The 19,189-nt window shown below is 37.3% G+C and overlaps 3 protein-coding genes across 3 annotated transcripts; all 3 read right to left on the minus strand.

Moving 5' to 3' along the window:
* Positions 1-431: 431 nt before the first annotated feature.
* LOC103481493 (5-hydroxytryptamine receptor 3A-like) lies at positions 432-5,892 on the minus strand. The gene is made up of 9 exons (XM_008436970.3): positions 5,741-5,892; positions 4,243-4,287; positions 4,049-4,158; positions 2,153-2,322; positions 1,900-2,039; positions 1,602-1,812; positions 1,379-1,507; positions 1,201-1,268; positions 432-680 (listed from the first exon to the last, which is right to left on the minus strand). Exons 1-9 carry the CDS (start codon positions 5,825-5,827, stop codon positions 432-434), a joined length of 1,209 nt encoding a protein of 402 aa, XP_008435192.1. The 5' UTR covers positions 5,828-5,892.
* Positions 5,893-6,474: 582 nt separating this feature from the next.
* Positions 6,475-10,912, minus strand: LOC145549070 (5-hydroxytryptamine receptor 3A-like). The gene is made up of 5 exons (XM_081600401.1): positions 10,343-10,912; positions 9,606-9,816; positions 8,610-8,732; positions 8,347-8,429; positions 6,475-8,152 (listed from the first exon to the last, which is right to left on the minus strand). The coding sequence occupies exons 1-5, from the start codon at positions 10,571-10,573 to the stop codon at positions 7,916-7,918; spliced, it is 885 nt and encodes a 294-aa protein (XP_081456527.1). The 5' UTR covers positions 10,574-10,912; the 3' UTR covers positions 6,475-7,915.
* A 38-nt stretch (positions 10,913-10,950) lies between these two features.
* LOC103481496 (5-hydroxytryptamine receptor 3A-like) lies at positions 10,951-17,118 on the minus strand. Its single transcript, XM_008436976.2, has 7 exons — positions 17,005-17,118; positions 15,826-15,906; positions 15,465-15,536; positions 14,527-14,672; positions 13,360-13,404; positions 13,148-13,257; positions 10,951-11,248 (listed from the first exon to the last, which is right to left on the minus strand). The coding sequence occupies exons 1-7, from the start codon at positions 17,042-17,044 to the stop codon at positions 11,014-11,016; spliced, it is 729 nt and encodes a 242-aa protein (XP_008435198.2). The 5' UTR covers positions 17,045-17,118; the 3' UTR covers positions 10,951-11,013.
* Between the last annotated feature and the right edge of the window lie 2,071 nt (positions 17,119-19,189).

Consider the following 19,189-nt stretch of genomic DNA (forward strand, 5'->3'; position numbering starts at 1 on the left):
AAATTAACTGATTATTTTACAGAAAAGTCCAAGCTTTTTTTTTTTTTTTTTACAATTTATTATTTATTGTCATTTATGGTACTACATGCTAATTGTTTTAACAGTACAGTGTAGCGCACACTGATTGCTGTTGGTATTAACCTACTAACATGATTCATCTTTACTCCATCCTCATTTTCCCATCACACACATGTGGTTCTATGTCTCTTATCACACTGTATGACTTTCATTTTTATGTTATGTCCATCAACATTTAATAACTACAATGGCTTGACATGCTGCTAAATATAGACAATCTGATTGTTTAATAAGTTGCACTGTTTGAACTTGTTTTTATATTTATAAACCTTCAGTTTGTGAAATGTGTGTCATTTGGTAATAACAAAGAAGCAAAGCAATCTCTACATGTTTATCTAACCTGGAAGTGTTTGTTAACTTAAGCAAATTACATCTTCAGCTGCTGTCCACATTGAAAATATTATGGCTAAAAATACAATGATGGATGTGACATAGCATATTGCAAAAATCTTGTTGATTCTCTCAGCCAGTTTGGTCCAGTAGCCTCTCTTTTCTTCCTGCTTATCGGTGTTGAGAAGAGTAATCATTTTCTTCATCTCCTTCAGTTCATCTGAAAACATCTCCAGTGTCAGTGGGCCCTCCGTGTGTCGGATGCTGGTGTCCTGCAGAAGTAGTAGAGGTTATTCAGAAATGTTTTGAATGGACCCGACTTTACCAAATCGATCAAATTAGAAAATGGACTTCATTTATGTGTTATTTACTGAATGATTAGATCAAAAACATTTTCATGTGTTAAAAAGATTCAGATCTATTTTTAGTGCCGAATATGTGGGAAAACATCAAATTGATATATCGACACATTTTTCATATAATTTACTTAGCTTACCGTAAATGATTTTGCCCAGATGAATAGTCAAAAATTTCCATCATTACATGAGTCGTAAGAGTTGAAACCAAAACAGACTTGCAGCTGTTTTGCCTCACAAACATTCTTTACTTTTTCTTTTACTTTTCAGTTAGTCACATAAAATCCCAAGAAATGATGCTGGTGTTTGTGATTGCAACATGACAAAATGTTTAAAAAAAAGATCAAGGGTTATGAACACTTTTACAAGGTACTGTAATAAGTTGAAACTGATTATACTCCTAGCTGTAAACTAGGACTTTAAATAGACTTCTAACCTCTTTGGCTGCAGATCCCCTTTTAAAATCTGATTTATCATTCAAAGATGCACCGTATTTCTTCATTGCTGTGAAGATGTAACAGATGTAAAAACAGTAGAGTTTATTACACTAAAATTGAATAAATCTGCATGAATATTCAGTTTGTATAATCTGCCAATGACTTTCTGTTTTATACCCTCCAGACTTGGGTCGTGGGCTATTTCGTCGTCTTCTGATGCAGAATCCTTCTCAATCAGATACATCACAAAAATTGTCTCCATGAGGCTGAGCATCATCATCGTAAATATCCCAAAACAGTACTTCACTGAAGGGGTTAAACAGTATTAGTTATTTAACACAATTATCCACGGCATTCTAGAACTATAAGGTCATGAATGTTTAATTTTGAGCTTCATTACTTATAAGAGGAATGCTGTCGGAAGAAGAGGGCAAAATATCGTTGAGAATAAGCTGCATGACTGTGACGGCCAGCAGTACAGTGATTTTAAAGCCAACTTTTTCACCACCAGTGTCTGACATGAGGAATGACCTCAAGTCCAGACACGTGAGGTAGAGAATAGGCAACAAGAAGTTGACAATATAGATTACAGAACGCCTTTTCACAGTGATCTGTAAAATGAAAAGGTAAGAATTAAAATAGGAACAAATTCTTGCATTATAAACAATTTCCTATTAACTAAAAAAAAAAATACTCACAGGAAAATATAAATGTCCAATTGAATTCCAGTTATGGACTGTCATGTTGCAGAACAACCACTCGTATTGAGTTATTATTTTCCGGATCCTCTTTGTGTATTGTATATGGCCATAGCGGCTTTTCAGGTATAAATCTTTTGCTGAGGTGAAAAGAAAAATCAAGTGCAAGGTTTCTCAGCAGGATGAAAAAATGAAACGCTTGTGGCATGTTTACAATAAAACATGGTGTAAAGTTGCCAAAAAAACTACTTACAATCATACATGTTTGATAGGAATGTGATGTTGCAGGTTTGCGTATCAAAAGGAAATTTGTTCACTTGCATCCTGCAATTGGTCATCACCACTTGATCGCTGCTAAACTCTATGGTGCCATTGAAATTAATCTTGAGATGGGGACTTGAAAGAGACTTTTCCTTTTCTGCCCTGTAGGAAAAATGTACTTCAGTCATCACATGCAATGCTCTGTCTCAAAGGTCCATCCATCCATCCATCCATCCATCCATCCATCCATCCATCCATCCATCCATCCATCCATCCATCCATCCATCCATCCATCCATCCATCCATCCATCCATCCATCCATCCATCCATCCATCCATCCATCCATCCATCCATCCATCCATCCATTTTCTTCCGCTTATCCGGGGTCGGGTCGCAGGGGCAGCAGCTTCAGAAGGGAGGCCCAGACTTCCCTCTCCCCAGCCACTTCTTCCAGCTCCTCTGGGGGAATCCCAAGGCGTTCCCAGGCCAGCCGAGAGACATAATCCCTCCAGCGTGTCCTGGGTCTTCCCCGAGGCCTCCTCCGGGTGGGACGTGCCCGGAACACCTCACCAGGGAGGCGTCCAGGAGGCATCCTTACCAGATGCTCGAGCCACCTCAACTGGCTCCTCTCGACGTGGAGGAGCAGCGGCTCTACTCTGAGTCCCTCCCGGATGACCGAGGTTCTCACCCTATCTCTAAGGGAGAGCCCAGCCACCCTGCGGAGGAAACCCATTTCGGCCGCTTGTACCCGTGATCTCGTTCTTTCGGTCATGACCCAAAGCTCATGACCATAGATGAGGGTGGGAACGTAGATCGACCGGTAAATCGAGAGCTTCGCTTTTTGGCTCAGCTCTCTCTTCACCACGACGGACCGGTACAGCGCCCGCTTCACAGCAGACGCTGCCCCAATCCGCCTGTCAATCTCCCGCTCCCTTCTTCCCTCATTCGTGAACAAGATCTCCAGATACTTAAACTCCTCCACTTGAGGCAGGACGACCCCCCTGACCCGGAGAAGGCACTCTACCCTTTTCCGGCTCAAGACCATGGCCTCGGATTTGGAGGCACTGAGCCTCATCCCGGCCGCTTCACACTCGGCCGCAAACCGCTCCCGTGAGAGCTGCAGATCACGTTCCGATGAAGCCAACAGGACCACATCATCCACAAAAAACAGAGATGTGATCCTAAGGCCACCAAAACGGTGCAACATCCAGAGCCTTAAGGAACTCCGGGCGGATCTCATCCACCACCGGGGCCCTGCCACCGAGGAGCTTTTTGACCACCTCGGCGACCTCGTCCCCAGAGATTGGAGGGCCCAACCCAGAGTCCCCAGGCTCAGCTTCCTCAACAGAAGGCATGTTGGTGGGATTGAGGAGGTCTTCGAAGTATTCCGCCCACCGGCCCACAACGTCCCGAGTTGAGGTCAGCAGCGCACCATCCCCACTATAAACAGTGTTGGTGCTGCACCGCTTCCCCCTCCTGAGACGCCGGATGGTGGACCAGAATCGCCTCGAAGCCGTACGGAAGTCTGTCTCCATGGCCTCTCCAAACTCCTCCCACGCCCGAGTTTTTGCCTCAGCGACAACCCGAGCCGCATGCCGTTTCGCCCGCTGGTACCCATCAGCTGCTTCTGGAGTCCCACAGGCCAAAAAGGCCCGGTAGGACTCCTTCTTCAGCTTGACAGCATCCCTCACCAAAGGTGTCCACCAACGGGTTCGAGGGTTGCCGCCGCGACAGGCACCAACAACCTTGCGGCCGCAGCTCCGATAGGCCGCCTCGGCAATGGAGGTACGGAACATGGTCCACTCAGACTCAATGTCCCCCACCTCAAAGGTCCTTGACTGTTAAATAATAAATATAAATCATTTATATACTGAGTGGACAAACTTACATCTCTTTAATCACTATGTATGGCTTCCACAAAAGTTCACTTGGAACTATGACTTTGTCGATTCCACAAAAGTCGTCTGGAGACCACCTAATGTAGTCGTTGGTCCATTCCTACAGAGGAAAAAGAGAAAAGGCAAGATTAGGTTAGCAGACATAACTTCATATTCTAAAACATATCTTTTAGGTACGTCCTACCATTTTAACGCCAAGATGAGTCACAAAAGTCTGGTCAACTTCTTTCTGGTCAAACAAAATTGAAACAGAATGAGGGAAGAAATTGCTGACAGCTTACTGTACAACACTCAAGGAAAATGTGATCAAAATTAACTGCTATGAAATGTAAAAAGTAGCAAAGTGGCTAAATTGTATTGGTGTAGTGTTTTTCACATGTCAAAAAACAATTCAATGTAAAAACGGGCATAAAGACATGAAGATAAAGCAACATAAATGTAAGATATAGCTTAAATCTTGCAAAAAATCAGGCTAAATAAATGAGTATTCAGTTATTTCAACAGAGTCAAGACAGTGCTAGGATGAAGGCAACACATTACTTAATCTCTGAGGATGCATCTGATTTCTGAATATTAATGAACCATCAGCACTAAAACAAATTCACACTGGGGTGTAGATACATAACATTTCTAGTGGGATTTGCAGACAAATTCAGTCCATTCTACGACCCTGTTCTGTTACCCACAGCGCCTTCTAGTGGCAGGTATGGAAAACTAAAACAACAAATACTTTAGCTTTTTCTGCAAAAATACTGAAAACCTATTTTCCTATTTTGTTAAGTGAAAAAAAAATTCTCTCATGAGTGCAGTGTGTGTAACTGATGTCCGTCAACAATTTTCAGAATTAAATTCAATTGTTGTCTGGGGTGATCTTAGTGAGAGAGGGGAAATAAAAGGCTGGCGAATCACAGTATCACAGTAACACTCTCTCATTATGTTGGCTGGAAATGTTACCAGGCAGAGTACCATGCTTCATTTCATGAAAAAGAAAAAACAATGTGCAAGCTGAGAAAAAAAAACAGACGTGAGGGGAACAGATTTAAATCATGAAGGGAGGAAGTTTGATTGTCAGGAGCTGCGTTCAAAAACGAGAACAAGATGTTTGTGATGGAAGCTTGAAATCTGAGCCGAAGAGGGTCAGATTTCACAAAGAGTGGAGGATGTCCATAAGCAAGCAGGATTATTTTGATTGCGAGAGTTATCCAGAAAGTACCTCTATGAATGGAAGACATTTATTATTTATACAGCAGTTTTTTTTTATCTGCTTTTGGTTTGATTTCCAGCTCAGAAATCAATGCACTGCATCTTTCTTTCAATGCATTTTGTAATTCAGATCTCTCCAGTTTAGCTTGTGAAGTCAAACCAAATGTGGAGGAATAACCACAGGGTAGCAAAGCTTCCTGGATTATAATCAAGATTGGCTTTGATGTCAACACTAATGTTGCATGAGCTAAGGCTGTCATGGTTTGATCAAATAAAATAAAAACTATGCAATGTGTTTAATATTTTACAAAGCAGCTACATAAAATAACCAACAGGTTGTACTTCAGCGCTATCTATCATAAGAAATACATAATTTAAATGTTTTTTTTTTCTTTCAAGAAACTGTGTTAGATACGTTTCACTTGTAACAATCTCTCTCTTGATTACTTGAATATAGTAGAAAAAACATAACGACTTACAACATCCAGAATGGCCCAGGGATCTACTGTGAGAACCACCTGAAGAGGGCGGTTTTGTTTTTTGATAGGCAGGCCCATGCTGTACATAGCATTATCTTTGCTCAGGTTAAGGTGTTTCAGAATGTCATAATCTGTACATTCCTCAGTTGAAATATCTGAAATATCAAAAATAGTTGGAATCAGTAAAAGTATTGTTTTAAAGTATTTTGTGTTATTGATTTTCACATTTAGTAATATGTTTTGGCCTGAGATGCAAATATGTTAATGTAAGTCTTTTTTCCCTCCCACCAAACCAGTGGAATAGCAAAGATTGCTCTGGTAAAAATTTAGCTAAATGTACTGAATCTGAGTTAATTTACGACAACAATGTAGAAACAATTTTCCAAAAAACAGATGTCTTAACTTGTACTTTGTGGCTGCCTTTTTCCCGTCGTCTTGGCAACGACTCCACCTGTGGACAAGAAAAACACAGACATATTTTTTTCTTTCAATGCTACAAAAATACAGTTTATTATTCATCTGTATCAGAAGACTTGATCTTAGAACATCACTAATCTAATTTAAAAAGTGGACAAGAATCATAAAGAGCTTCTATGTGTCACTTAATGGAAATGTGTCTTTTAAAATCCTGGAAGTGATCCTTGCCACTATATATATATATATATATATATATATATATATATATAATTGTCAATATAAATATGTTTAAAGAAAGAAAGACAACACACAATATGTGCAATTTATTATTAGTTTAATTTAGAGTGTTTCCACATATGTCACACCTTTAAAGTATAGCACTTATACTGATATAAAATTTATGTATAATTCATATAGATAATCCAAGTATATCTGGGTATCTGTCGATGTACATGTATGACCTCTTAGCAGGAACAATGCAGGAACAATAGTATGTTTAGTAATGCCTACAGGGCTCCATTATTGGGACAGTAGTTTAGTAAGAAATGTTAAAAATACATACTTATGTCACTTTTTAGCTAATTCTCTGCGTCTTTATGAAGATACACAGCTTGAAGAAAAACCCATTATCATAGTTCTTAACATCTGACAGTCTAACATACATGTTAATTTGAGTCAATTTAGACTGACACACTTTTTTGCGCTTATTAGATGGAATCAGCTGCAAGAAGTTTGCAAATCAGAAATGCCACATACAACACATATAGCCTGGAACCAATATGAAATGTACTCAAGCACTAATTGATTAAATAATTCATCAATAACAACTTTAAGATGTATTTTTCTTATAATGTCTACATCTGATGCCATACTTGACTTGTTAAAGTCAACTCACTGCTACATGTCGAGATATGTTGCTTTCTCAGATCTCAGTAAGATTAATATCTGGATCATTCTAGGGCTGAAACGATTCCTCGAGTAATTAGAGTACCTCGATTATTAAAATTCCTCGAGGAAAATTTACCTGCCTCGAAGGTTCATTAACTCATACTTTATTATTTAGCGCACCGTGTTCCGACCGGAACATTATTTGCGGTGTGCAGAGCTCTCACTTCCGCTTCTGAGTTGTTGGCAAAAGCTAAGTGTTGGCGGCATAACGTCCAATCTTCAAGTTCGGCCCGTGGGGATTTTATTGATTGGTGATAAATGCCCGGGTTTTCATCGTTTTTGTGGGACCAACAAGCATCCTTAAAATGACTGGCACGATGCCTGGAGTACTTTCTGCTCCGGGAGCTGTTGGTTCAGAGCGAACGACGGGAAGAGCGCTGAGGAGTATTTATACAGGTGAGCAGACAGACTTAACACGGCGGGCGGCTGAGTAGTTGATGGTTACAGTGCAAGTGTAGCTTTACGGACAAACCGCACAATAAATTTCATATCACCCCGGTTTCAACAAACGAGTGGCGGAAATCATCGTGGCGACACATGGCTGGTAGATGAGCTTGAGTGTGACGAATGAAGGTGCCGTAAATATCCCATATTGCTTCCCCCCCCACCCGTTCTTACGTTTATCCCCTGGTCTACCGTCAGTCCCCTGGTCTATTTCCTCCCCTCCACCCCCATCTTACGTTCGTTCGCTCGTCTGCCCCGTTATGGAAGATTTACCAATATTTTATTTTATTTTTTTCATCCGATTAGTCGTAAGAATAATCAATAGATTACTCAACTACTAAAATATTCGTTTACAACAGCCCTAGATCATTCCGATGAGTCTGATTTTGAGAGCCACACTGAGAAGACGACAGCTAAAAACAAAATGGCTGCCAAGACATAGAGAATGGAAAAAATCTTGTCTATTTTCTTGGCGACTCTGGTCCAGTAACCATCCTTCTTTTCTTCAGACTCTTTGTCAAGAAAAGTTTTTTTCATCTCTCCAAGCTCATCTGAGAATTTCTCCATGGCCAGAAATAACTCAGTCAGTTGGCTGCTGCTGCCCTGCAAGAATCATTCAGAAGTTATAAACCAGGTAATGGGTCATCACATTGCTTATCACAAGAGAGTATCTGATTATCTGTTTTTTTTTTAAACAAATAACTTCTGCTTCTTATTTCTGCTAAAGCAGCCATTCAGTTGTGAGAACTTGAACACAGTATATAAATTAAATCAACCCCTGGAAAGATTACACTAACCCCTTTGCACATAGATGCAGTTTGATTGGTCATATTGGTCATCTCTTCAGAGGTGGAGGCAGTGGAGGAAGCTTTTATTATTTCTGGAAGAAAGTGGAAGATAGTTGAGGGTGAACACAACAGCTTCATGGATCTGTGTATGTCAATTAAGTAATGTTTAACACAAATTGTGAGAAACTACAGTCAGATTGAGCTGAATTTAATTTAATCTCTTAGACAGCAGTGAAAATTGTTTGCATCTTTATAAACATCTTGGTTCTTACGAAGCTTGTCACTCTCTTTCTTGCTTTCCAGGGATGAAGAGTCTTTTGTCATCAGATAATTCAAGAAAATGGTCTCCAAGAGGCCAAGCAGCATCAGAGCAAAAATCCCAATGCAATAAATCACTTGGAGGAACAGAGAGCACATTATGGTGAGAACGTTAAGTCATGTGATCAATTCAGTGGCAAATGCAGGAAACATTTTTAATTACCAAGAGCAACACAATAATAGACCTGTCCATGAATGTTTTCACAAATTATGATTCAGAATGAAATGTCCCCAGTGGTTATGCTTGGTTACATCACAGAGGGTCTTCTGATGAGTAACTTTGATCAAATGAGCAAACTCATGGGAAAATAAGCATGCAAAGTGATTGTCAAAAAATATTAATATCCCTTTAAGATGTTTATATTTTCTTATGAACTATTTTGTTGCCCCTATTTTATTAGCAATGTCCCTTAAACAACAACAACAAAAAAAACAAGTCTTCTCATTTAAAGTTTATCATAAATCATTGATGGCATTGGATGCATCCAAGATTTGGAAGAAGATGCTCTGTTCATATGAGAACAAAATTTAACTGTTTGGCCTGCTAGCAGGATGCTCTTTGTGGCTGGAAGCTAAACTTGCACATGTTGGTCAATGCCATGCTGCACAATGCTTTCTTTAGCAAGGAAGGAAAAGCTGGTCAGACATGATAGAAAGCTAAATACAGGAAAAACCTAGACTAAGACTAGAGTAGAGATTCACCTTCCAGCAGAATAATAAAATTAAACATTCAGTCAGAGCTTCAATGGAATGAATGAGATCAAAGCACATTTGTGTAATGAAATGAACTAGTCAAAGTCCACACCTGGTAAAAAATTCTAACCGATAGGTGAGATTTCTCCACTTTGTTGGTTAATCACATAAAACACTAAAATGTTTTCTGCCAAAAAGTTGGAGGGGTGGCAATACCTTTGCATGTTACCTGGAGACAAGACAGCTGAGATTTTTACCTATAAGCGGAATCTTGCTTGTAGTAACAGGTATAATTTCAATGAGAATCAGCTGCATCACTGTAACAGCAAGTAGCACCGTGATCTTGAAGCTAATCTTATCTCCACCACCGGTCGGCATCAGGAGGGAGGCAAAGTCCAGACACAAGAAGAAGAGGATGGGCAGCAGAAAGTTGACGACATAAAGTGCTGACTTTCTCTTCATGGTTACCTGTGAAAAGGTGTGTTACATGGTTAAAATCCCCTTTTCTTTATGATTTTTATGAAAAGCCATCACACTTAGCTATAAGGTGAGTAGGTAAAAGCAGAATAGCAAAGATTCTTACACAAAGACAGAATATATTTTTATTCAAAAAGTGGTATTAAGTAAATTTACATTTTACTAAAGGCAAATCAGTTTACACTGATTATCTAATATTGATGGAGAATGCACACATTAAGTTAGGAAAGTGCACAACTTTACATTTTCTTATGCCTGTTCTCAGAATCTATGGTAATGTCATCTATTAAGGACATTATTTGAGTCTAGCAACAGAAAGAATAGAAGAATTTGCATCAGCAACTGAAAATAGCATTTCAGACAAATCTGATCTCTGTCAGTACAGGGAGACATAAACTGAGTTCTTCAGCTTGTCTGATTCAAATATCTTCAATTAGGTTGGCAGCGTAGCTTGGCTCAGCACAGAGAAAGTAAAACAAAACCTTTGCCTTCTGTGACCTGTCTTCAGAATACTTACAGTGTAAACAAAGTGAGTTTGGCTGATAAAATGTTTGACAGTTTTCTTTGTGACTGAGAGATTGAGAAACTCCCACTCGTACTGCGTCCAGATTAAATCACGAGACCACGCTGTGATAATTTCACTGTCTTCAATTGTGCTAATCGATATTTCTTCACCTGAGACAGAAAAAACCCCAGATTGATTCAGTAATAATTTTGAGAATACATTATGCAATTTCAACAGCACCATTTGAAAATCTAGTTATTACAGATTAACATGCAGAGTTGATAATGGGTTAAGTATCAATCCAGTAAAAAGCCATGCAAGAATTTCTCAGTAATCGAAAGTGACTTACAATAGATTGATTTTAAAAGGATGCAGCTAATTTCTAGACATTGTCGAAACATGTTTAAAGCATGTGACTTTAGTCCTGTTTAAACAGGATTAAAAGCACAAATGCAGGCTATTAATACAGCATTAAAACTTTTACACTATAAATGGCTGTTCAGGATATATGTAGTGCCTGTGAAACTCTCGACTCTATGCTTATGCAATTTGTACTTTTTTCCATTCTTTTACTTATTTTTTCTTTTTTTTTTTTTAGCTGAATTTTATTTTATTTTTTTATTTTATACTCTGAGTGTTGATTGTGGGTGAGAAGTGTTCAATGTTTATTTCAATAATGTTTTCTATGTTTCTATATCTGCAACAAAATCAATATATATATTGTTAAAAATGGTTGAATAAGGCTTACTTTTGTATGAGAGAGACCTCAAAGTCATATTGCAGCTCTGAATATCAAAGGGGAAGTGAACAATTTTCATCTTGCAGGTGCTGATCACTAATTTATCATCAGAGTGTAATACTCTGCCAAACGAATTAACTCTGAGAAAAGGATTCGGTACGGCTTTATCCTTTTCTGTCCTGTAAGAGAATAAAGACTTAGCGGCAACATTACACTTCAGTCAAACATCTCTTTCATACTATACCATAACTTGACCTTCTTACATAATTATGTAGATTAGGTTTGCATAACACTGAAGCTGAACAACTTTTTTAAATGGAAATCAAAATAATTGGTAACACTTTATTTGAAGCGTGGTTTTTTTAAGACTGACATGCCACTGTCATAGACATAACACCTGTGTGAACATGAAGGAAACTTCATGAATATTTATGACTGTTGTCATTAAGTATCATTCGATAAATAATGGCACTTTTAATATAAAGTTGACATTGTTTAAAATATCTTTGTTATAACTTGACATTAACCAAGAATAATCGTCGCTCATAAATATGTCATAACAAGTATTATCAAAATGAAAAAAGTTATGTATCTGTGCATTACCCTGTCATTTGTTGTTAGTTTTAACTGTAACCATCATGAAACCATTATAATTGTGTCATTAATATTTTTGTCAAAAGTACATGTTTTGGATGTGCTTTTGGCCCACATGCATGACGCTCTCAGGAGGCAAATGGTCAATAAACTTTAACTTTTTACAACAATGAATAATGTGCGTTTTGTCCAGGGATATGGACACAGGAGTACACAGGAACACTGAAACTGAGAGGAGATGATGAGTAACTTGAACAATACCAGAGAGGGTTAAGATAATCTTTAAATGAGTTCTTACTGATGTAGAAGAAGGTGGTCCACCGGGGGGAAAAGGTGAGTAGGATCCTATGCTTGAGTCTCTGTATGAGGGAATCCCGAGGGAGGGAGTCGATAGGTTTTTTTGGACGGATCTGTTAGGAACTGCTGAGTGATGGAACCGTTGGAGGGCGGACAGGTTTTTGTGGTGCCAACGTGGAAACAGGAGCGGAACGTTACCAGTCATGTGGATTGAAACAGAGATCTTTACAGAGAGACTTGAAGACACGAGCAGGAACCAGAGCGGCAAACCGAGTCGATCCAGGAAGCCGAGAGGAGAACCTTGGAAAGAAACCACTACAGGTAAGTTTCTGGTTATCAACAACTCGAGGAGACACAGGAGTACAGATCGCTGGTGGCTTGAAGTACCATAGTAGGTCAACACTGAGGCACCAGAGGGCTGGCAACTGGCTCCTCTTTTACTCTGGCAGATGAGGTTGATAGTTTGCAGGTGCGTCTGATCACGCAGCAGGTCCCTGTCTTCCTCTGGTGGATGGGAAGGGAAAGAACCCACCACCGAGCCCAAAACCCAGATCCCCAGCAATTATTCCTCACCTCAAGTAAAATGTGACACATTTGACTAGTTGTAAAGATGTGATTTAATGTTAACATATAAAGTTACAAAACTTTTCAAAGTTTGATCATTAATACCTGTTAACATATTTATGATGGATTATGATTTCTTGATCAATGTCAGGTTGTCGCAACAAAACCATTTTAATGTCATGTTATTAGAAAGCTATTCTTTCTTGGTTAATGACAAGTTATCATGACAAAGACATTTTAAACAATATCAACTGTGGATTAACAGTCGTTATTTACAGAATGACAATGACAATAGAAATATCCATGAAGAGTCCTTCATGTTCATGATAGGTGTTATGTTTGTGACAGTGGCATGTCAGTCGCACACCCCTTCAAATAAAGTGTTACCAAATAACTGAATGTAATTTTAAAAATGATGATACATTATGTGGTCGCTGAAATGTATCATGGAAAAGAAACAATCATTTGAAATGTGAAGTTTTGATTCTTTCAAACCTGAGATTTTACTTATTTATCTATTTATCTTATGTTTGTTTTATGTCAGTTAAGAAAAAAATTTTTGTCACAATTTGTTATGCCTCAGTTTACAAAGTTATAAGCATAACAAAACTGAGCAGATTTACATTTCTTGAATGACGAAGTCGGGCATCCACAAAGATTCACGTGGAACTACCACTTCGGAAATTCCACAATAGTTACTTTTGTTCCAGTGAATAAATTCATTATGCCATACCTAAGTAGGGAAAGACAAAACTGAGTCAGTAGTCTGATTTGTAGTCAAGCATCAGCTATTTTATTCATCTGACAAATGTGACACTTTTCAGAGAATACTCACAGTAATAAAGGAAATGTATGATATGAAGGACTGGTCAGACTCTCTCTGGAAAAAGAAACAAGATGTATTGAAATATTTCTAGTTGTTCAACATCTAGAATAGTTTACATGTAAAAAATTACATTTTAGGCCTGAACTTCTATACAAGGCCTGGTTACATTCTTAAATCTGTGTACACTAAAGTCATTATTTGGCATATGAAGCTGGTTATCAATTCAACAACACAAGATCTTACAAAGGTTTCTTAAAATCATTTAACACTATGGAGAATGTGGCTGGGCCATATATCAGTCACAATAATACCAGTCAAAAATAACTTTGGGGTGGGGAAGGTAAGAAATTAAAGCTAAAAATCAGAACACTGACAGAAAATTAACAAAGTTCCTGGTCATTAGGAAGTGTGCACAGTAAAAGCTTTATCAGCGCAGACCGAGTCACCGCTGGGCAGTGTGTGTAAATGCACACACCAGATATAATTCTTTGTTCACTAAGATATATCATTCTCACAAAAGGCTTAACACCACCTCTAAACGGTCACCTATATTTGAGGTTCACTCTGAGCTTTGCAAGCAGAGCAAACGCAGTGGCTTTAAAAATGGAGTCATATCTTGGTGAAAAATTACCCAAAGATATGCGAGTCCTCACAGGAGATTGATATAAATGCAGATAAAGTTGAGCCTCTGTCCTGTTTGAGTGAAAGGAGGCGCACGTGAGATCAAGCTGCGACAGCGCGCAAGGCGGTAAACGTGCAGCGCCGCCAGCGGTGTGATTGGTACACGCTCCCGGCTTCTTGCCCATGTCCAATGCATCAACCGTGAACCCATCCTTCATTAATAATTCTGCTCTGCCAGTGAAATGCTCAGGGCAACAAAAATGTTTGCTGTCGGCTTATATAAAAAAACAAGAAGAAAAAAAAAGCAGTAACATCTTTAGATTTTTTTTAAGTAAAAACAAAAATAAGCCTGACAGAGAGGCAAGTAAAGCCTGGCAGCCCACCAGTCTTATAATACACTTGGGGAAAACCTGCACATGAAACAACTGGTGACAGAATGACCTGAAAGCCACAGTAAACAATTCTTATTATTTATTCTTTCTATTTTAAACCTAGCAAACAAAAATGAACTCCAGTAAAATAAAACTGATAAATGAAACAAAAACAGAAACTTACCACATCTAGAATGGCATAGATTTCCATTTGAAATGCAACGTAAACTGGTGATTTATGATCTATAACAGGCCTGATCATGGTAAACATTTCCTTATTCTTGGTCAGGTTTAAGTGCTCTAGAACATCCCAGTCACTGCAGATTTTTTCTGCAAAAACAGAAAGCACATTCTTGTTCTCCACTAAATACATAGCAAAGGCAAGAGTTTATCATATTACACTAATGATATGTTATTATGCTAATAATTTCCTGGAACGCAGAACACAGAATTTTGTCTTTTGTCAAAGCAAATTGTTCTTGCTGTCAGTGCATGTATTGTACAGCTTAAATTATTACAAATGCTTGATTAAAATCTGTTGCTAAATCAAGACTTTGAATAAAAGTCTAAATGAGGTCACTTCAACTGTCGATAGCTCAGTTGGAAATAATGCTAAACAGTTGTTTTAATCTGATGAAGAGCAGTATAATATGAAATAGAAAATTCAAATAAGGTAAAGGTGGACAATAACTTTAAATACAAATAGTAACACTATTTCACATTATAGTGACAGTCAAATCAAATACAAAGCATACAAATTTTGAGATTTAACCTTTTCTACTTAAAATCTGAGGGGAAAAGTCAGTATTTCACTAATATTGTGTCACTGTGGGGGAAAACGTCACCTCAAACTTGAAGCTTTTACAATGTCTTTGGTCATTTTTCAGATAAATAATTAACAGATGTAACCAATCTGTTTATTCTTCACAATAAGGGGATTGTTCATGTTAGTTTATTGCAGCTTACGAAAATTTGAGCCACCAACACCACATTTTTCTGCCATGAAGACTGGTCTATGTGCTTTTGTTAGTAAGGGAAAAAATACTTTGAAAACAACAAGGTTACCTGGTAATATCTAATTCGGTTTTACAGTTCAGTGATCACGTAATTTTTTTTGCTTACCACTTTCATCAGATCTCTCGCTGGATGTCTGGTTTTTATAATCCGATTGCTGATAGCTTGTGGTATTCCAATCTGTTTTATTTTAAAAAAATAATACAATTTTTTGTATTTGTATGTTATACATTTCAGATTAAACTTTTCATAATTAAGTGATGCTGGAATGTATTAAACTGATATTAAAATAATAAGTGAGAGGGTAAAAGCCCCTTTTATGCTGACTGGACAATATGACAAATTAACCAAAACTTAATTCATATAAAGAAATAATATGGCGCCAAACCGTGGTGCAGTAGAAAGAGTTGCTATATGTTGATGACCCTTCAGCGATGACCTCTAAAATCATTAGACAGACATTTCTTACCTGGGCTTTCTGTAGAGCTCTGATTGGATGTCGACTGGCTGTTAAGATCATCTTGTATCTCTAAACTGGACATTAATCCACCTGACAGAAGAGAATTTGATTTGGTGCATTTTTATAAATGCATAGTCATGCATCAAAATTTTGATGCAATAATGGGATTGCCAATAATAGCTTGCTAAAGTAATAAACACCAATTTTAAAGTCTTATCTCTAACAGTCAGCTTATGTTGACAGACATGTTTTGGTAGGTTTGCAAAACCAACCCAGCAACAACCCCTGACTTTATCTTTGTCACCTCTTGGGTGGGCTCTCATATCTATAATGCTATTTCCTAATACCGTTAAGGTGAACTTTATTTACTAATAAGATGATTTCAAAAAAGAAAAAAAGTATTGACACTTAATTTTATTTTAGGAGAATCACAATATTGAGACTGAATGCCAATTAAGACCACACTTTAGAAATGTAATTTTAGAAGAATTTGTTACAATTTAACATATATGTTTTTCTTTTGCATCACAAGTGCACAACCTTGTGTTGGTCTACCTCTGAAAAGCCCAATAAATCCCACTTAAGTTCATCTTTCTTAAGCTTTTACTTTTCAAATAAATAAATAAATCTCTGCAGTTCAAACAAGATTTTGGGAAACTTCTAAATTAAATAATTGTAGAAAAAACAAAATTATAATAGTAATGTGGTTTTAACATACTGGAAAATAAGTTACAAATCACCCAAAGTGTTAAAAATGACAACGGTCGGAGAGCATCCGGTTGAATTGGGGTCAGTTGGAGGATCCACACCTCAACTCAAACAGGCTGTCCAAAAATCCTTCCCTGAGCTGGACTGCATTCCTTAAATCCCTCTTTTTATAGCACCTAATCCAGCATTTAAGCTTTGTACTATTTGACTTGAAACAAATAGTCCCATTCAAACACAAATAAAGTTATTTTAAATATTTGAGCCCTACGAAAGTCTAATTTTTATTTTTTTTTTACATCTGGAGATAAGCTTCAAAACTTGATCCTAAAACTCATCATTAACTGTGAGACAGGTGAAGCCTTAGTGGTTGAAGCAAATAGCATTGATAAAAAACCAGTCTGCCTTCATAATGAAGTACAATATGGCTGCCTTTGTTAAGAAGCATACGAGTCCTCTCAGACAAAAATCATCTCGTCTTACCTGAAAGAAAGAGCAGAAAACAGATGAATGGGAGAACCATGGCCCTGATCTGAGAGTGCAGCTTCCTCTTCTCTGATCTGTGATCTGCCAGAGAGGCCAACACCCTCTGCACTTATATCTCATCAGTGACCATCATTGATTTTACGCTGGAAGTGTTCACTTATCATTTTCATTGTGGGTGTGGTAAGTAACACTTTGCCAAGACAAAATATAAATAGATGAGCAGCCACAAGATGAAATAAGAAAATTCATATTCACTTTATTGACCAGAACTACCCTTTCAGGAGGAAGTGAATGGAAACCTTTTAATGCAAGCATTGGTTTAAAATCACACCAACATTAAAAGTAAAGATTTTACACAGGTTTTGAAAGGTTTGTACAAACTGAATACTGACTCACAAAGTTCTTTGCTTCTTCAAACAACTACAATTTTGTTGTCAATACAATATCTGCTTGCTGGAATTGGCAGCTACTGTTGAAATATAGACTGAATAGAGAATCATGGATGCAAAACAGCTTTCAAAGGACCTCAAGTAAAACTGCAACACAAAGTCAGCGTATGACAACAAACAGCTCATGTAGCCGTTTTCAGTTTCTCCAAAGAATCACATTATTCTGAGAAATATTTAGAGTATTTTATGAATCGTTGTGAACTGGTCTATCATGACTTTACTGAAATTAACTGAATCAGTAAGTAGATTCTGAATATACCTGGGATTCATGTAAGTATAAATGATCTGAGAAGGCACAAAAGATTTATTTATGAAAAAAATGAACCTCAAATCGCAATATGGAGTTTTAAAGTTTTCAGCCACAGAGTGGCATACTTCAGGGTTTTATCCCCATTAATTTTTGTTAATTGCTTACAACTAACTTTTTATTGATTTCCTATTTTCCATCTGTAAATCAATAAAACATGGAGTCTCAATACTGATCGCGCGGCACGCCATGGAGGCTTCAAGAGACTCGGACACTTGCCAGCCTGAAGTCCATAGTCTTCTCTATGATTATGTTAAATATTTTCACTTGCGTCATTTTTTTGTTGGTCTATTACTGTATTTTAAGGTGAAACTACAATTTGTGTAATTCTGAAGCATTTTCATTTATCTTCAAAGTTCACAGACACAGTAAAGCAAAGAAGAAAAACCTCCAAGTTGTTTCTTTCAGCTGTTTTATTGGACCGTCTATCAGGGCTTTTATCCAGCAACATGATTCCAGGAATTATCTTACATTTAGATGTTAAAGAACCACAGAAATATATTAGTCATTTTACCACATTGCAATTTATTCCAAATGCAGAGATTCACTCTCAGTCTGCAACATTTTTAATGTGCTGTAATGGACAGCATGACTTTTTATTCAATTTAACAACACTTCCAGAGGTTTTAACATGTATACAACAAAAGGAACTGCATTAAGACAATGAATGGAAAAGCAATTAAGCTAAATAATATGGGATAATGCTTTGCTAATAGCTAAAATGTGTACTCTTATTCAAATGTCGTCTGCATGGCAAATGTGGCGGCCTTGTCTTTAAAAAACTTAATCACAACGTTATTTCACAGTCAGTAAATGATCAAGTATCTAAACGATGCAAGTGGTACATACAGACACAAAATTTAAATATATTGAAAATATTAGAAGTTTTTGTCACTAATTATAGAAACTGAAACTCATAGATTCATTAGAAAGAGTGAAATATTTCAGACCTTTATTTCTTATAATTAGTACAGTACATAAATTGAAATGTTTCTATTCTGTAGGTCATGGGTGGGCAATTATTTTTCCATATTTGGCAACATGAGAAATTTGAACTTTGTTAGAGGGCCATATCTATCACATATATGTATATTTGCTTACAGATTTCATTCTACATAAACAGTATTTGATGAATGTTGGCAAAGAGCGTTTAGAAATCTTAACCTTGTTTAAGTAACTTAATGTAAAACAGCAGCATCTATATTAATTTATAATCAACAATAAGAAAAACATATCAAACTGTCAAAGTTTGGAGCACAGCATTATTGGAGTGTATAACATTTATGAAAGCAATTTGAAAATATTTGAAATATCATCATACAAGTTTTCAAAGACCAACATAGCATTATTTATTTTGTTTGCAAATATTCATTTGTTTGGATTTTGATGCCTGTGAAGTGTTGCTTTTTTTTATTCAGAGTACAAA

Source organism: Poecilia reticulata, chromosome 19 (assembly GCF_904066995.2).
Source record: "Poecilia reticulata chromosome 19, P_reticulata-male-v2, whole genome shotgun sequence".
In the NCBI taxonomy this organism is placed as follows: domain Eukaryota; kingdom Metazoa; phylum Chordata; class Actinopteri; order Cyprinodontiformes; family Poeciliidae; genus Poecilia; species Poecilia reticulata.

Excerpts from the sequence above, each read along its gene's own strand:
- LOC103481493 (XM_008436970.3), bottom strand. The coding sequence starts at position 5,827 with ATGTACAGCATGGGCCTGCCTATCAAAAAACAAAACCGCCCTCTTCAG. Across the intron at positions 1,813-1,899 it reads TTGGACATTTATATTTTCCT|ATCACTGTGAAAAGGCGTTC; the intron begins GTGAGTATTTTT and ends TTCATTTTACAG. Across the intron at positions 681-1,200 it reads GGGGATCTGCAGCCAAAGAG|GACACCAGCATCCGACACAC; the intron begins GTTAGAAGTCTA and ends CTACTTCTGCAG.
- LOC145549070 (XM_081600401.1), bottom strand. The coding sequence starts at position 10,573 with ATGGTGCTGTTGAAATTGCATAATGTATTCTCAAAATTATTACTGAAT. Across the intron at positions 9,817-10,342 it reads AAACTCACTTTGTTTACACT|GTAACCATGAAGAGAAAGTC; the intron begins GTAAGTATTCTG and ends ACCTTTTCACAG. Across the intron at positions 8,153-8,346 it reads CTGCATCTATGTGCAAAGGG|GGCAGCAGCAGCCAACTGAC; the intron begins GTTAGTGTAATC and ends TGATTCTTGCAG.
- LOC103481496 (XM_008436976.2), bottom strand. The coding sequence starts at position 17,044 with ATGGTTCTCCCATTCATCTGTTTTCTGCTCTTTCTTTCAG. Across the intron at positions 15,537-15,825 it reads GAGCTCTACAGAAAGCCCAG|ATTGGAATACCACAAGCTAT; the intron begins GTAAGAAATGTC and ends AAAATAAAACAG. Across the intron at positions 13,405-14,526 it reads TCTATGCCATTCTAGATGTG|AGAGAGTCTGACCAGTCCTT; the intron begins GTAAGTTTCTGT and ends TTCTTTTTCCAG.